The 17,689-nt window shown below is 47.7% G+C and overlaps 1 protein-coding gene across 4 annotated transcripts in view; it reads right to left on the reverse strand.

Moving 5' to 3' along the window:
• Positions 1 to 17,689, reverse strand: part of FERMT2 (FERM domain containing kindlin 2) — a 51,947-nt gene that overhangs the window by 27,207 nt on the left and 7,051 nt on the right. For all 4 annotated transcript variants that reach the window (XM_021538438.3, XM_021538437.3, XM_021538436.3 and 1 more), the window contains exon 3: positions 4,514 to 4,747. In XM_021538438.3, coding sequence (XP_021394113.1) covers positions 4,514 to 4,747 — 234 coding nt within the window. The remainder of the gene's footprint in view (positions 1 to 4,513; positions 4,748 to 17,689) is intronic.

Genomic DNA, 17,689 nt, shown 5'->3' on the forward strand with positions numbered 1-17,689 from the left:
ACAACGGGAAGCAGCTCATCACCCTCATGGGGCCCTCTGCACCCCCAGCTCCACGAGCTCCTCAGGATGAGACCACCCTCACCCTGTGCTAGAAGGGGAGCTGGAGACCAGAGCAAGATGGAATGTGGCCATGGAAATGCCCCAGCTGGGCACAGGATGCTCCCCAGACTGTTTTCCAAAACAGGTGACTAATTCACACAGATTATGAGGCAGGAGCTGGCTGTGAGGCTCCACCAGACTCTGGGGAAATAAAAGAGCCTGAAGGGAATTTCTCTGTCTTACACAGCCTCAGGGTGGGCAGGGAGGGATTGGTCATGAATTTTGGAGTGTTTCCTCCCAGAGCTTCCTCCTCCCAGCTCTGGCACTGAGTTGTTCTCTCTGTGCTCCCATGAACATCAACCAGAATTTTCCCTGCTCCTCTCAGGCTGGAGGGCAGCAGAGGTCCCAGATCTTCACAGCCAGGAGAAGAGGAGAGGGACTGGAGCTTTTCTGCTGTCACAGCATCTCCCCTCACCCTGCAGCTCCAACATAAGTCGTGTCCCCAGGAGAAGGAGCATTGCTGGGGCAGGAAACGCCGAGGCCTGGGAAAAATCTCTCACTGTTTCATCTTGCTGTTTGCTTTTCCTGTCCCACGTGCCCACAGAGCAGCAGCAGAGCCTGCCTGGAGTCCCTTGGAGCTCCTGGGATACATGGAAAAAAATACAGGCAAAATGCTGGAAGGAAGCAGCTGTAAGACATCCACTGGGCTGGAATCAAGTGAAGCCATCCCAGAATCCCAGAAGACCTTAAAGATCATCCAGTTCCCTGCCATGGCAGGGACACCTTCCACTATCCCAGGAAGCTCCAAGCCCTGTCCAACCTGGCCTTGGACATTTCCAGGGGCAGCCACAGCTTCTCTGGGCATCCTGTGCCTAACTGCCCTCACAGTAGAGAATTCCTTCCTGTTCACAAAAGGAAAGAGGATTTTTCCATTTGTTATGTTGGATGAGCATCTCCTACCTCCCCAAATCCCACTTTCAATGAGGATATTCCCACTTACACCAATAAAATGCTGAGTGCAGCTGACACCTTAGGTTCAGATTTTATATTTTCCCATTCTGTGCTGCTTTAGTGTGTGGGTCTGGGCTTCATATGAGGGGATGCTGAGCTCTGTGCACAGAGCAGGGACACAAAACAATTCCTGCTCCAGCTGGGCACCAAGGACAAATGATCCAAACCTCAGCCCAGGAGCACAAACAGCGTGGGCTGGAGAGAGAAAAACCAGCAGGGTGGGACTGATGGGCTGGAGCTGGAATGGGACAATGAACTCCAAGGTGCCAATGGAGCAGAACTGATCCCAGGGAGAGCCCCAGGAGCGCTCGTGCATTTTGGGACCATTTTGGGTCATTTGGGTGCAGCCCTGGCTGGGCTCTGGTGCTGCCCAAGGTGGATCCATGGAGGAGATCCTTGAATAAATCCCTGCTTTATTCTTTAATCCCATCCAGCTTCTGCTCTAGGGCAGCCTTCTTAAGGCATCACAGCCCATTAAATTTGCAGTTGGATACTTGATGGGCACTTTTCTGGGTGGAATTATCTCCCAGTGGGATGATGAGAGCATTCCATCCCAACCCCCGTGTCCCACTGCCAGCCAGGCAGGAAGCACAAATCCCTGCTGCTTAGGGTAAAAAAAGGGAAGTTTTACTTTCTCTTTCTCTGGTCTTCAATTGCAGATCAAAGCTGGCCCTTCAAGCTGGAGCTGCCTGCCAGCAGCTGCTCCTGGGCAGGATTCCAGGATTCCAGGCCACCCTTTGGACGAGGACTGCCCATCCATGCACTGCCCACTCCTCTCCTCGTGCCTGCCAGGGTCAATCCCTGCCTTTAACCCTCCTGAGTGGCTGCTCTGGGAATCAAGGGGCTGCAGCACTGGGAATGAGATTGGGTTTTTTTCCAGCTTCACACGACCTCCAGGAAAGTGAGGGATGTGTGAGTGGCTCCAGCATCTTCCCACAGGCACCTCCTGGGAGCCCCGGGGAGCTGCCCTTTGGAAGAACTTCTCTCTGCACAAGAGAACAAAGACTTCTGTTCAAAATAATCAACCACACTCTGCAAGGGTCACACCTCTGGGTAACCATTCAAAGGGAACAGAAGCAAAGGACAGATCTAAATAATTCATCCAGGGCTGTTCCTGCTTGTGCAGCGAGGATTTTATAAATGCAACCAGCCAGAGTCCTGAGAACATCAGGAATTACCTCAATTACTGAGGTGTGTAATTAAATGATCCAGGAGCAGCGACAGCAAACAGGTACAGCCGAAGTATGAGCAACTCCCAGGCACAGCTCTGTCCAAAGTTCCCTGGAGCTCAGAAATCAAGGGATTTCAGAAACAAGGACAATGCTGGGATCACATTCCCTTCCACCTTGAAATATCTGCTCAGTTTTCCTTGGAGAGGCAATTAGCTTGATTAAGATGGAACATGAGAGCTCTGAGCAGGGATGCTGAGGAGGGCAGGGAAAGGCAATGGAGAAAAAAGGAGCAGGAAAACACAAATGGGGAGGGAAAAAGGAGAATCACAGAATCACAAAATCACAGAATAGTTGGGGTTGGAAGGGACCTTAAAGATCCAACACTTTCTACTATTCCAGGGTGCTCCAAGGTCTGTCCAGCCTGGCCTTGGACACTTCCAGGGATGGGACAGCCACAGCTTCTCTGGGCAACGATTTTAATCTTAATATGTAATAAATAAATAAATAAATAAAAAGGTTTTTTACATTAATGTATAATATACACTTTTATATTATATATATATTAAGTATATAAATGTTAAAACACATTAGATATGACATCTATAAATAGTGGCATTTCAACATCTATAGGTGCATTTAAACAATTATATAAAATGTATTTGTACATCATTTGTGTTTATACCTCTGTGGTTCTGGGAAGAGCATCCCAGCCCCTCCAAGTCCAGCACTTTTGCATCCCCACATCCCAATCCCTCTTGCCTCAAGCTGATGCCAAGCTCATGTATCATCTTCCCAGTAGCTCTGCTGAACATCTGGCTCCCAGTAAACACAACTGGAAGGGCTAAACAACTTAATCACTGCAGTTTGTGTCTGTCCTCAAACAGCTCAGACTGCTGAGAGGCACTCAAAGGAAAGTGAAATTTCCAGTAAAAGCCCTGCTTCCCCAAAATTCTCCTTTTTAGTACTTCAAATGCTGCAGAAGGGAAGGTCAGCACCACCTTTGATGGATGTGTCCCTGCTGCCTGCTCACAGCTCCAACCTCTGCTATCCCACTGGCTTTCCCCCCCTCCCAACCCCTTAAATATCAGGATTATTCTGCTGGTTTGGTCATAAATACACCAAAAGCTCTGCAGTTGGAAGAAAAGGCTGCTTCAGGCCCGTGTAAGATGCTGACAGCATCAGTGACAGATCTCCTGTCCCGTGATGAACATATCAGAACTTCCTGAGTTGAGTCACTGCTGGAGAGATTCATCAGCCTCCCTGTCTAGCACGACATCCCAAATGCCAGTGGGACACGGGGGTGAGGGGAGCAAAATCCACTCTGAAATAACACTGCCTAAGCCTTTTCTATTTTAAGGAGAAATTGCCCAATATTTACGTTTTTAAAAAACCCCGACAAAACAGGAAAGCATCGGCAAAGATCTGTAACCAGCTAAAAATACCAACCAAATCATGGACACTGCACATAGGGATGAGCTCCTCCTGCCTCCCCAAACAACTGGGTCAGCCAAGTTTAACCTCAGCTCCTTCTGAGAGCAGGAATAGATTTGCTACAGCTGAGGATGGGTTGCAGGCTCTTTTGGGAGGGGAGAATTCCGAATTCCTGGAGTTCCTCGAGGTGGAGTTGCCATCTCCTCGTTGGAGTTTTTTTTGGTGGGCAGGAAGAAACATTTGAGTTTTGGGATGAGGAATTTGTGATGATGGGTTAAAAAATTATACCTGGTAGGGAATGATTCCTCCTTTCTCAAGGGCTGCTCCTCCACCAGGAAACGAGGGTGAAGAGGAGACAGCAAGACCTTCCCTCCACCAGACAGTTTTACAGAGCAGCATCACCACTTAATCTCTAATAACATTTCTCACTAGAAGACAACCCACAGGGCTGGCAGATTTCCCATTTCAGGGTTTGCTTTTCATCCAGCACATAAATTTGTAGGGGGGAAAAAAGAAAATCCCAACCAGTCTGAATATCAAGCAGGGCTGGTACCGCCTCGCCTGTGACAAACCTGAGAACAGCCCTGCTGTGGAAGAGAATTCAGCACAAAAAAATGCTGAATTCTCCAATTTTCGTCTCAATTGGTCCTGTTATTGAAGTATTTACACACAAAAGAGTAGATCTGGAAGGGAAAAAGAAAGGACATCGGGGGTGTTTGACATCCAAGCCACTCCTGGGTGTTCAAAGCCAGAAGACACCAAGGATTTATCACATTTACAGGACAAGCAGGTGCAGCAGAGGACAGGCAGGAGCCAAGCCGAGCGGGAAGCTCTGCAGGGGGAGGTTTTTCAGCACTTACTGAAGGTTTTGCAGATGTCAGAAACAGCCTTGAAGACCCTGTCGGAGAAGTTGACTTTGACCTTGACGTACTTCATGTTGGGCAGCTGCAGGCGCAGCAGCTTGTGCTGAGGGGTGAACTGGAGCTTGGCATCCGCCTGGATCCCGTATTTATCCAACGTCCAGTGAGTTTTCAGGAGCCAAGTTTTCTTCTTTTCCCACCACAGCGCGTGATCCGACCAGTCCTTCTTGACATCTACAACAAAAAACCCATTTTCACCCCCAGTTAAAAGCGGCACCAACAAGGAGCCTTGGGAGAACAAGAGAAGTTTTAAAATGTGCTCAGCTGAAAAGGAACTGTGGATCCAAAAAAACTCCAACAGCCCTTTCTGGATACAAGTAATTGCTTGTATTCAACACTGTTTTGATGGGATGTAAAAGCAGGGAAGGATCCAAGGGAATAAAGATGAGCTCGATGTATCCCGTGATCACCAGCCCAGCAGTGATCCTGCCTGGAACACGAAGCCAAGGGATCACGAGTAACCCAACACCTCCCCCAGCAAGGATTTGGCACAGTTTTTGGGGTTAACTATCAATTCTTGGGGTTAACTATCAATTCTTGGGGTTTTTCCCACCATCCAGGACACCCGTGCTATCCAAAGGTGAGCCCAACCACCTCGGCACACGTGGAAAACAGAACCAGGAGGAGGTTTGCAAGGAGAATTCAACAGGACCTTCAGTTTCCACAAAAAAAAACCCCTGAAAATTCCCAACTGAAATGAAAAGTTGCCTCCCAAATGACCAAGAAAACTCAACAGCCACATCTCCTTCCAGCAGGGATGTAACCATGGGGTTTTTGGAGGCCACCTTCAGGTTGGGAAGCATTTGGGGAACCAAAGTGTGGTGATAACTCCAAAAGACAAACTCTGTGCAATATTTTCCCTAACACCCGGAATATTTTTCACTAACACCTGGCCCTGCCATTCCTGCAGAGCATTTTCCACTCTGACAACCAGTAACAGTGCCATGTCCTTCCACCACACAGGGAAAAGAGAATGGAATGATATACAATATAGTAATTTATTTAGTAATAGAATAATTAAGTTTTCAGCTCCAGATCCCTCTGTGATCCTGGATTTCCACCATGAAACACATGTTTAACCCCAATTAAAACCAGCAGCTGACATTTATTCCAACAGGTCCTGTCTCCATCCTTCAGCACCACAGGGCACCAGCCAGAAAGGCAGGAGCAATTCCAGAGGATTGGAGAATTTCCAGGATTAGGTGAAGTCCCAGCAGACACAATGCCAAAGGGACTGCAGGGCACAATCCAGCACCAACATCACTCTGGGATTCTTGATGAGGTGGACTGGATGACCTCGTGGTTCCTCCCAGCTCAGGATATTCCCTGATCCTGTGATAGTGAAGATTATCCCCACAAGCCACATCTGAATTAAGCTGAGATGAGAGCAACGTGACAAATGAACTTTTGTCTGTCCCTATCTCAAATCAGGATCTGGAGCTCGGGGTTACTGAGAAAACCCAGCAGGAGCTGGATTTTCCCTTTGAACTCCTGGTTTAATGGCACAATCAGCTCTGCAGAAAGTGGAAACATTCAGCTGGACTTTTCAACAGCTTTGTACAATCAAATTAAACAAAACCAAATATAGAAAAGCATGCAAACTTGCACAAGCCTTGTCTACCCGGAAAAAAATCCAAGAAATCATTACAATGGACTCTGGTAATGAAGTCCAACTTCTGCCCTACTGAAAGCTGAACGAGTTGGCACCAAAAATCAGGGGGAGGAAAAAAACCAAAGGCATTTGGAATCAGTAACATTTATGCCTAACAGAAGGGGATTTGGGTTTACACTGCTGATTAACCATTCAGGCCACAGCACAAAAACAGCTCTCTGGGCCTGAGAGTAATTAACACTTTCAATTAACAGTGAGCTGTTGGTTCTAGCAGGAAGGGGAAGGTCTGTGCCTGTCCCACGGGGTAGTTATATATAAAAGAGGCTAGCAAATGTTTAGCAGCTGCTTTGTGGAGTTGAGTTTTACACTCTGACAAGAGCCTTGGATGCTTTGCAAGGCATCCAGGACTGCTGGGAGCAATCCCTGGAGGTCAGGGAATGCCAGCAGCCTGGTTAAATCTGATCAAAGGTTCACAAACCTTCACCAGAGTCCCAATTCACCAGTCACTGATTTGTTGGGGTTAGAGCTTCACGGCAAGGCTGAATATTCAGTTCTGGCTCTTCCCACCCACTAGCATCAGTCACTGGCCACTTCATATTTATCCACCTTCATATTCATCAACTTATTCATGTTTATCAGCTATTATCAATTTATCAGCTGGCCATTCATTCATCAGAGCTCAGGTAAATCTCCAAGTACTGCAAATTCACCTTCGAGATCCCAGACCTGGGATTTAGAAGTTTACTACAGGTTGCAGATCTCACAGATGTTTGTGGATCCAGCAGCTCCTCTGAGCTGCTGAATGTGATGGACCTGGAGGAGTCCAGAGGGAGGTCACCAAGATGATCAGAGGGATGGAGCACCTCTGCTGTGAGGAAAAGCTGGGAGAGCTGGCATTGCTCAGCCTGGAGAAAAGCAGCTTTGAGTTGATCTAACTCTGGCCTTCCAGTGCCTGATGAAGATACAAGGAAGATGGAGACTAAATTTACAGGGGATGGAGTTACAGGACACAAGGAATGGCCAGAGGGCAGGGATGGATGGGATATTGGGAAGGAATTCTTCCCTGGGAGGGTGGAGAGGCCCTGGCACAGGTTTCCAGAGCAGCTGAGGCTGCCCCTGGATTCCTGGAAGTGTCCAAGGCCAGGCTGGACAGGGCTTGGAGCAGCCTGGGATAGTGGAAGGTGTCCCTGCTCTTGAGGGTGGAATTGGATGGGCTTTGAGCTCCCTTCCAAGCCAAACCCTTCCAGGATTCCATGAAACGAGCTGCACACGTGGAAGGGTGACAAGAAATCCCTGCCACCCTTCCAGACAAGGAACCCCCCAGGTGAAGGCAGCAGGGATGTGGAAGCTGGAGCTGTCAGCATCAGCTGGAGCATGGGCTGGGCTCAGGGAGCTCCAGGAGCCCAATGCCAGCAGCAACACCCTCGGGAAAGGGAAGCACAGCTCTTCCTTCCCGGCCTCCAAAATAAACCCTGCTCCCCCCACCTTTCCCTGCAGCCTGAACCCAAACCTCTGGAGCCTGGGAGGGCTGGCAAACCCAGCTGTGATTTTTTATTATTTTTTTTTTTTCCCCCCCAGGCAGAACCCGGTGTTGCATTTGCCTCCCAGAACTGTGCCGAGAGGCAGCGACGAGGGACATTCAGGATGTTTTGCACAGCAAAACCCACGGAGCTGCTCCCCTTGGAAAGCCTTTCAGACACTCCTGGGAATGTGAGAGGCATCTTAAATCACACAAACGGCTGCAGAGAGCTCTGTGAGGACAGAACAGCGAGAGGAGGAGTGAAGGGCTGCTCTGTAAAGTGTTTTCAACCTGAAACATCCTCAGCTTTCAATCCACGCCGGCGCCTGGCTGCAGTCGCATCCCGCCAGCTCGTCCAGCGTGAATTACAACTGCAGATTTGAATCCCCACAGCCACCACTAAATTCCCTAAAATCTAGAATCCAAGCAGCAATAAGTCTGAATTGAGATGCACACAGGGTGTGCTTTCACTCTGGGCTCGCTGTCGCCCACAAACACAATCAGAATTCCAGCAGCAAGGCCAAATCTGGGTGAAGGGCAAAGAAACTCAAGGCAGCCCTTCCTGGCAGCCCGTTTATCCCATTTATCCCATGTGGGAAATGGATTTGCAGAACATTTTTGAAGTTTGGTAGAAAGCTCACATGGTATGTAAACTTTGAGATAAGAAATGTTGATTTAGAAATGTTATGGAATAGGGTAGACAGGGTTGAGAAATGGGACTAGAAATAAGTTTTAAAGGGTGGTTTTGTAAGTAAGATTAGGTAGTTTGGAGAAATAGAATTATGAAAGATGTATAGTAGTAGGAGTTATGAGGGGTGGTTTTAGATGATTGGCTTTAAGGCATCTACAGCATGGTGAGGCAAAGGTTGATAGGCCAAGAAAGGCTTATAGTGTATTATAATTAGGAAATAGTTGTCTTCTGGTTATAATGGTGTGAATTATAACATCTGTACTGTCTCACCCTTCTAATGAGACTGAAAACGGAATAAAAGTTTTAAAGCACATCTCAGTTGCCCCATCTCTGGGTCAGAAAAGGGGATAACCCAACAATCCCATTGATCCCAGGACCTGGCTGCTCCCAAACATTCTCCCTGTGCCAGTCCATGATTTTTTAGTCCCTTTCCTGCTGCAGCAGGGACTGAAGCTCCTTCCTGCAGAAGCTCTGCTGTCACTTGGCAGCTCCTCCAGGCCAGCTCAGGACTCCCAGGCAGTAGGATAGAAGTCTCCAGCACTGTGTAAACACTGTATTTTCCTTGTTATTTTGGGATATCCCCTGCTGCAGATGGACTCTCCTTCCATGCACTGCTCAGGACAACAGAGCTCTGATACGACCGAATAAATCTCTTTTTTCCCCCCCTTCCCAGTGCATGGTTAAATCCCACTGGATGGGTATTTGGAAGGCAGAGGTGGCTCCCACCTCTGGGAGAGGCTTTCCTGGGAATCACCAGATTCCCTTTCACACCCATATCCAGGTTTAAATCCATAGGGCAGCCAAGACCCTGCAAATGCCTCCATCACCTTAACACTGGGGGTTATTAATAGAAAAAATTAAAAAGCTCCTGCATAAAGTTGAGAAGGAATTCTGCAAGCCTGCTCGGGTTGGAGCACGGATTTTTGGTGGAATTTTGGAAACAGAGGATTTGCAGCTGGTGATGTTTTCCCTGGAATTCTCTCCACCTTCAGAGAGGCAGCAGCAGCAGCCAGGACAGAGGTTGCAGCTCATTCCTTAATTAAAAATGATGGCTTTTAGAGAAATGGATTCAAGTCTTCAGCATTCCCACAGGAACAATCCTAGAGGACCATCCCCCTCTGGAGCAAAAGATGCCAGAGCCAAAAACCCACTGGGGGCTTTTCCACAGGAGCAGAATGAGCCCCACAGCTCTCCCTGGCTCCTTCCCAGGGGTGGGTTTAATCAGATTATCCCTGCTCTGGTCTAAGCACACTTGGGAAGCTGAGGTGGCAAAATGCTTTTCCATTATCTCTAATTTATCGATATAATTTAAAAAACCAAATATATATGCTTAAACATATATTTATATACATATAATATATAATATATAATATATATTATGCATATAAACATACATATAAACATTTACCCTATATATATGCATATATAAAATAGAGACAAAACTGAATTATATGCATATATAATCATAGATAACACACAAAATAAATGCATATAAAAATATATGCACTATATACATATATAAACGCCACACACACATATATATCTGTATATAAATACACACACACACACACACACACACACATATATATATATATATAATAAGTATCCAAGACACAGTGCAGGTACTGAAACCAACTCACAAGCCAAGTATTTCCTCTTGCAAAAAGTCATTTTTGTATTTGATAATCTACACAAAACCAACCCCCAAGTTTTCCACCTTTTCACTGAGTTTGGTGCAGATGGGCTCAAACTCCTCAAGGGTTTTTATAAGAAAATTAAAATAAAAGTGGTCACTTTCTTTTTTCGTTGATGTTTTGGATTTTAAAATTAATACACACTTCACAGTGAATTGAAAAAAATACAGATGTGGACAAAAAGCACTGAGTGCAGGCAGCTGATTAAAGCACTTTTAAACACAAATTCCTGCTGATAACACCTTAATCCAGCCCTCACAGCTCCAAGGGGCTCTCCAAGCCCTGGGCTGGGTGTTGGCTGCATCCACACCCCTCTTGGGAAGCTGGAGGAGGAGAAAAAGTCCTTGAAAGGAAAAAAGACTTCCAGCAATAAATAGCTGGGAATGCCCTGGGTGAGCTCAGGGATGGGGGATACCCTCTCCTGCTCCCTCAGGATGCAAGCCATGCTCACTGGGCATGGAAAACAAGGTGGAAGCATTAAAAAAAACTTGGGAAGGAGAGAAATTTAAGGCTGAAAGAGGAAAAAAAAAAAAAAAGAGAAAAAAAACCAACCACAAAATTAATTGCACAGAATCTCGTGTGGTTGCTCTGGTGGGTTTTTCTTTTCTGTGTGTCCTGGAGAGGGGAAGGCACAGCCTCAGAGCACAGACAAAATCAGGGAGAGGGCAAATATTCCTAAATCTTCCAGAAATATTAAAAATAAAAAAGGGCAATTTGGTGCGTGGAGCAGGACAGCAGTGATGGGAAAGGATAAAGAGGAGGAAAAGGGGAAGAAGGGGAACAGGGAAAAAAAAGAAAAAAGGAAAGAAAAGGGAAAAGGGAAAAGGGAAAAGGGAAAAGGGAAAAGGGAAAAGGGAAATGGGAAAAGGGAAAAGGAGAAAGAGAATCCTGAGTTGGCTGGGATAAAGAAGGATCATCAAGCCCAACTCTTGGCCCTGGACAGCCCAATAGCCAAGAGAGTTACTTAAAGTCCAAAGATGCTGAAGATTTTTCTTAAAAATATTTATGAATATTTATTCATATTGGTTATTTATTTTTTTAATATATATATGAAGCGTAACACTCATGTATCTGTGTAGCTGAACCCACTGCTCCCTCCCTCCAACCTCCTCACTGCTCCCACTGACCTCTGGAAACCAAGATTCCTTTAAACATGCCAGAGCCACTCCTTCCAGGATAATTATGGAGCAAAAAAAAATGTAAAAAACAGAGCTATTTGCATTTATCACGGTGTTTGCTGGGTGACACAGTCACTGTCCTGGGGCAAAAGCTGTAATTTTAGGAAAACACGAGTCTTTCTGGAGTGCATTGGAGTAGAGTCCCCTCCAACCCCCAACAGGGATTTAATTGCAGAGCAAAGTTCAAAATGGAACAAAAATCCCTCCAGCTTCTGGTCACAACACTTGCAAAATTATACTTTGAAATGGGGAGATAAACAGCCCATAAAATTATCATCAGATTGATGTAATAAAGCTGCAGCCAGGACTAGCTGATGCTCCCAGAGCTAAGGGGACTTGAGAGGGGTTTTAATCACATCTCCCACATGTATTTGACACATGCAATGGGAAACAGGCTACAGCAGCCACTCTGCAGGGAGTGGAAGGGATTTTATCCATGGATAACACAGAATGGTACCTGAAATTCTCCTGGATCTGCCACCATGGGCAACTCCCACCACTGTTTTCATGGAATCCCAGAATGTTTGGCTGGGAAGGGGCATTGAAGCTCATCCAGTCCCACATGGGCAGGGCCACCTCCCACTGTCCCAGGCTGCTCCAAGCCCTGTCCAACCTGGCCTTGGGCACTGCCAGGGATCTAGGGACAGCCACAGCTGCTCTGGGCACCCTGTGCCAGGGCCTCCCCACCCTCACAAAGAATTCCTTAATTTGTTCCCAATCTCCCATCCATCCCTGCCCTCTGGCAGTGGGAGCCATTCCCTTTGTGCTGTCACTCCATCCTTTGTCCTCAGTCCCTCTCCAGCTCTCCTGGAGCCCCTTCAGGCCCTGCCAGGGGCTCTGAGCTCTCCCTGGAGCTTCTCCTCTCCAGGTGAGCACCCCCAGCTCTCCCAGCCTGGCTCCAGCCCTTGGAGCATCTCCTCTGGATTTGCTCCAGCAGCTCCATGTCCTTCCTATGAGGATCTCAAATCTGGATGCAGCAAAGTCCCAAGCACAAGCAAGACACCTGCAGCCTCCTCCTGCCTTGTGTTTACAACAGGAACGAGCTGGGACTAAAAATCTCCTCTTTTCAAAACTATTCCCTCCTGTCCATTCACTGTCCACCCCTGCAAAAGTTTCATATTACTTCATTTTCAGGAAAACAAATATTTAGGAGAAGATCCACACCCACCCACGGAGGTGCCCAAAAAAGGGTGGACCTGTGCTGGAATTTCAGTCTGAGAAGAATTATTTCTTGCATGAAAAAATAGTTTTGACTTAATAAAGTAAAAACCAAGCACCAAACCAAACAGGGACAAAAGGAGCCTTGTTCCCAACTCTGGGATTCCAGGAGCAGGACCCAGCTCAGGAGATCTCCCTTTCATCCCGGTGTGCTCACGGCAAATCCTGACGTCAAAGCCCCCGAGTCGTGGCACACAGTGATTCCAGAGCAAGGAAAAAAGGAGGAGGGAGGGAGGAAAAAACAGCCCAGTGGAGGAGACTGAGCACATTGGGATGCAATGCTGCATGTGGATGTTCCATGTGTCTGTCCTCGCTCAGGGAAATTACAGAGTGTCTGCTGCTAAAGGGCAAAGGCGCTGCTGGAAAATGAAGTGGGATTCCTTTGTTGGCTTTTATTGGGATTCTGAGGGAGCTTTGCAATGGAAAGTCCGTGTCTTGACAAGGCAGGGGTGGGAACTGGAGTCCTGAAGAGCTGATACATCAACCCCAAGTGTCCCAAAACGCTGCTCCTGGCAGGGCAGGGCTCAAGATGCTCAGCCCGTGGGATGCAGGGAGAAGAGCAAATCCTAAGGAGCCTGAAAGCCACTGTTTTTCTAAAGTAAACTGGAGGAAGGAAGCTCTTTGCAGTGTTAATAGGATTGCTCAATTAGCTTACTTGAAAGTTTATTAACTTGGATTGTATCTCCTTCCACTCCCAATGGACACCTCCCATTATCCCTGGTTGCTTCAAGGCCCATCCAGCCTGGCCTTGAACACTTCCACGGATGTGGCATCATCTTTTCCTGCAAAATTTTCCCTGTAATTTTTAGCTTTTTGGATATTTGGTAGCTTTATGTTCCATTTAAATACTTGCACAGCCATACCCAATCCTGTCTAAACCCCCAAGCAGGGAGAGAAATTTTCCAGTGATGCTGAACCCAGCTGGAATATTGGGAAACTCTCCAGAGATCACCTCAGCTCCCCAACATCCCCAGCACTGATGGGCTCAAGAAGGTTTTTGACAGTGCTGGGCAGAATTCCTTTCAATCCTTGCACCAGCAACCCATAGAAATGTGGATTACTCATTTTTCTATGGCACAGAGCAAAGGAAAGCAAAGGTGGATTAGGTTTTTTTAATTGGATTTTTTTTTTTAAGGATCTTCACAACCTGATTTTGCCAACTGCCCTCCAGAGGAGGCTTTCACTGGCTGCTCCTGCCTCCATGGAATCATGGGATGGGATGGGATGGGATGGGATGGGATGGGATGGGATGGGATGGGATGGGATGGGAAGGGAAGGGAAGGGAAGGGAAGGGAAGGGAAGGGAAGGGAAGGGAAGGGAAGGGAAGGGAAGGGAAGGGAAGGGAAGGGAAGGGAAGGGAAGGGAAGGGAAGGGAAGGGAAGGGAAGGGAAGGGAAGGGAAGGGAAGGGAAGGGAAGGGAAGGGAAGGGAAGGGAAGGGAAGGAAAGGAAAGAAAGGCACTTCTCCAGCCTGGAGCTGTCCTGAGGAGCAGCCCAGCCTCCCTCACCCTCCAGCTGGGGATCATGCTGCTTCCCCTCTCCAAAAAGGACAAGTGTCCCAGGGTGACAGCAGCCTGCAGCCCTGACTCATCCCCAAGGAATGTGCAAGCCAGAGGAGCTGGTGCTGCCAAAAAGACATCACACCCAGCAAGGGAGCCAGAGGATGTGTACTAGGAGGGATAATGCATCAGGCAGGGAAAGGAGAATGATGGGCAACCTGAATTCCCAACCTTGAATTCCCAACCTCCCACCAGGCAATTCCCCAAGTGCTTTAGTGATGGTTAATCCCTGGTTAAAGCTTAGATCCCAGGTAAGTGACCTCTGGAGCCCTGAGGATACCTCAGGGAGCCTCACCCCACTCCATAACTGTAAGTGTTGGTCCTTCTCTTACAGATCCTTGTGGGATCATGGTTGGAAGAACAGGGCACTGGCACAGGGTGCCCAGAGAAGCTGTGGCTGCTCCTGGATCCCTGGAAGTGCCCAAGACCAGGCTGGATGGAGCTTGGAGCAGCCTGGGATGGTGGAAGGTGTCCCTGCTATGGCAGGGGTGGAATGAGATGGTCCCTTCCAACCCAAACCATTCCAGGATTCCAAGATTTCTTTTTGGTTCTGCCTGTTCCCCAAAGCTCATTAATGAACACAAAACACTTTCAAATGACTTTAACACTCCCAGCCTTGAGCCTGGATCTGCCTCACCCATCACAAGCCCTGGGGCAGGACATGAGGGATGGGGACAATTCCTGCTGCAGAAGCTCTGGAGCTGGACAAAGCTCTGTGGAGCATCAGCCAGGATGGGGAGCTGAGCAAGACAGGGACAGAGCTTCTAGCAGGCAATTCCATAAAATTTGACTTTCTAACTGAACTGGAGTTTCAGCAATTAACCCTTCCCATAGTACCTGTGCCTGCAGGGAGCAGGGAAAAAGAAAGAAAACAACCACCAGCCAAGCAGCTGCAAAGGGCTGGGGAGAGATTTAAAATCCATTGGCAAGATGGATTTTTTGGGTGCTGTCAGGATGTTGTGCAAGCTAAAAATCAGCTGAGGTTGTAAAGGGGAAGGTTTCTGCAGCTGCTGGTGGGGCTGGTGTTTTATGTGCAACCCCTCCCAGATCTGCTCTCAACCTGTTGGCTAAATTCAGCCACATTTGATCAAAAAGTGGAGGTGTCCCAAGATCCCAGATGGATCTGGAAGAGTGGGATCAATGCCATGCACACAGCTCCCAGCTGAGGTTCACATCTGGATGGCCACAGAGTGGGAGCTGCATCCTTGCTGGAAAATGAGTGAATGGGAGAAAAACCAAGATCAGTTCTTCAGAAATAAAAAATTAAATAAATAAAAAAGCTTTCCTCTGGTTTTCTGAGCACTTCTCATGGTCTGTCCTAACAGTTCTACCTGGTAGAAGCTTCAGCCTGGATGAGAGGAATGTGTCAAAAGCAAACCTGGGCAAGAAAATTAAACTACAGCAACTCTGCTAAAATTCCATCCAACAGGAATTTGGGGGTCTCAGCATTTTTCCAAATTACACGCCATAAACCTCTGAAAGCCACTGGAACATTCAGAACTGAATCCTGCCAGCTGAATTTTGCTCAGTTTTGTTTCTTTGCCCCTTTCTAAGCAACCAGTTAATTCACATTTCACAATAAGCAAGAAGAAATGCAGCTTCCCCAAGATGTTTTCACACCACGAGACTTTTCCCCCTCAAGCACACCCAGGGCTGGATGCTGGGCTGAAGTCAGTGAGCTCCACAAGGGCTGTAAATCTCTTTCCTTCCCCTCATCTGTCAGAAAAACCACCACTAAAAAAACTCCCCCAACACCCAAACCAAGTGCTGGTGTTGCTGGTGATGTTGAAACAACTGAAGTTTGCAGTGCAAATAATCCCTCATCTTTCCCAACTCAGTAAACATTCCCCACATCCACAATTTCAAGCAGTTATGCACAATCCTTTTTTTTTTTTTTTTTTTTTCATTCACATCATAGACCAAGGGTTAAAATCCAGGTGCTTGGTTTGCTGAATCATGGAATCACAGAGTGGCTGGGGTTGGAAGGGTCCTTAAAAATCATTTAATTCCACCCCAATAGACACCTTCCAGTGGACCAGGGTGCTCCAAGTTCAACATGGCCTTGAACATTTGCAGGAATTCTATCCTGAGTACAATTTCTTTGAGTTTTTGTATGGTTTAGACAGACTCAAGAGATGCCTGGGTGAAACACAAGCCCTGATGGAAAGGAAGATGGAAGAAAAAGGGAAAAAAAAAATAAAAGGATTAAAAAAAGGGGAAGTGTGTGAATGTGATGATTTCTATGATTTTGCAGCTCCCCACACCAGCTTCCCCACGTGCTTTATGTCAAATCGAAACCTGAGGGAGCTGGAAGAGGAAACGACTGATTTGGGCTGGGTGGGAGCAGCAACCCCAACAATTTCCTGTCTGTGGTGTGACAAACCCAGGCTCTGGGATCTGCAGGAGCACCAACACCACCTCCCACCCCACGCTCCTTCCCCTCCCACTGGGACCTGCGAGCTCGGCCGGGCTCTTTCCAGCCAAATCAGATGGCTCACACTGACAGAATTAAAATAATAAATAAATAAAAATAAAATCCTAATTGTTTTTGCCCCTAAAGAATCATCACCACTATGAGTACAGATATTAACTGCTGTGACATTAGCTCAGAGCTGCCTCTACATGGCTTTTACCTCCCCCCACCCTGAATTCCTCTGGTCATTGGCAGCTCAGCTGAATATTCCACTCAGGCTCACAAAGAGGACTTTATTTGAGCCACCATCAGGCTGAGCCCATGCAGGAGCTTCCTGGAGTCCAAAGCTGGATGTAAAGGAATGAGCCAGCCCCTCACAGATCAGTGTGCATGGCTGGGGGGGGGGGGTGTGGCACCGGCATGTTGTCATTTAATGTCACCAAAAATGTGCTGTTTGGAGGGTGAGGATCAGCACAGGCCACATGTGAAGGGATCCATCAAGTGGCAGTATGGAAATTGGAATGGGAACAGCTCTGCTGCTCACCTTGAGGATGCTGCTGAAGTGGAAGCATCCAGAGGGGTACCAAATCCAACCCAGAAAATCCCAAAATCCTGCCTGGATCTGGAGCAGGACAACTTTGGTGCTCAGATCCCCTCTGTGCTCACCATCCCACTGCCAGCTGGGCAGGTTTTGCTGTTTAAAAGCTTGGGAATAAATTTTCCAGGGAAATCTGGAGTGGGGTCAATGCTTGCCCCAAACACCAACCCCATTTGGGACACTTGGGACAAGCTCCCAGCACCGACCCCGGAGGGGACACAAAGAGATCCCCGAGGATTGAATCTGGAGTCCTCTCATGGCCACCATGCACTTGGAAAGCAACACTGAGGAGTGACCACTGATTTTGAAGGGAAAAATCCTTCTCATCTCAGGAGGCAACTGAGGGAAGGATGTGGATGTCCCAGGTGAAGGTGCCCAGACTGGAGACCCACCCCAAGCTCATGCCTGGCCCTGAGCAGTGATGCTCAGACACTAAATTCTGGGAAGTGTGGCTACAATCAGAGAATTCCCAGAATGGTTTGGGTTGGAATGGGACTTAAAATCCATCTCATTCCATCCCCTGCCATGGCAGGGACACCTTCCACCATCCCAGGCTCCTCCAAGACCTGTCCAACCTGGCCTGGGACACTTCCAGGGATCCAGGGGCAGCCACAGCTGCTCTGGGAAACCTCTGCC

Source organism: Lonchura striata, chromosome 6 (genome assembly GCF_046129695.1).
Source record: "Lonchura striata isolate bLonStr1 chromosome 6, bLonStr1.mat, whole genome shotgun sequence".
Classification (NCBI taxonomy): Eukaryota; Metazoa; Chordata; class Aves; order Passeriformes; family Estrildidae; genus Lonchura; species Lonchura striata.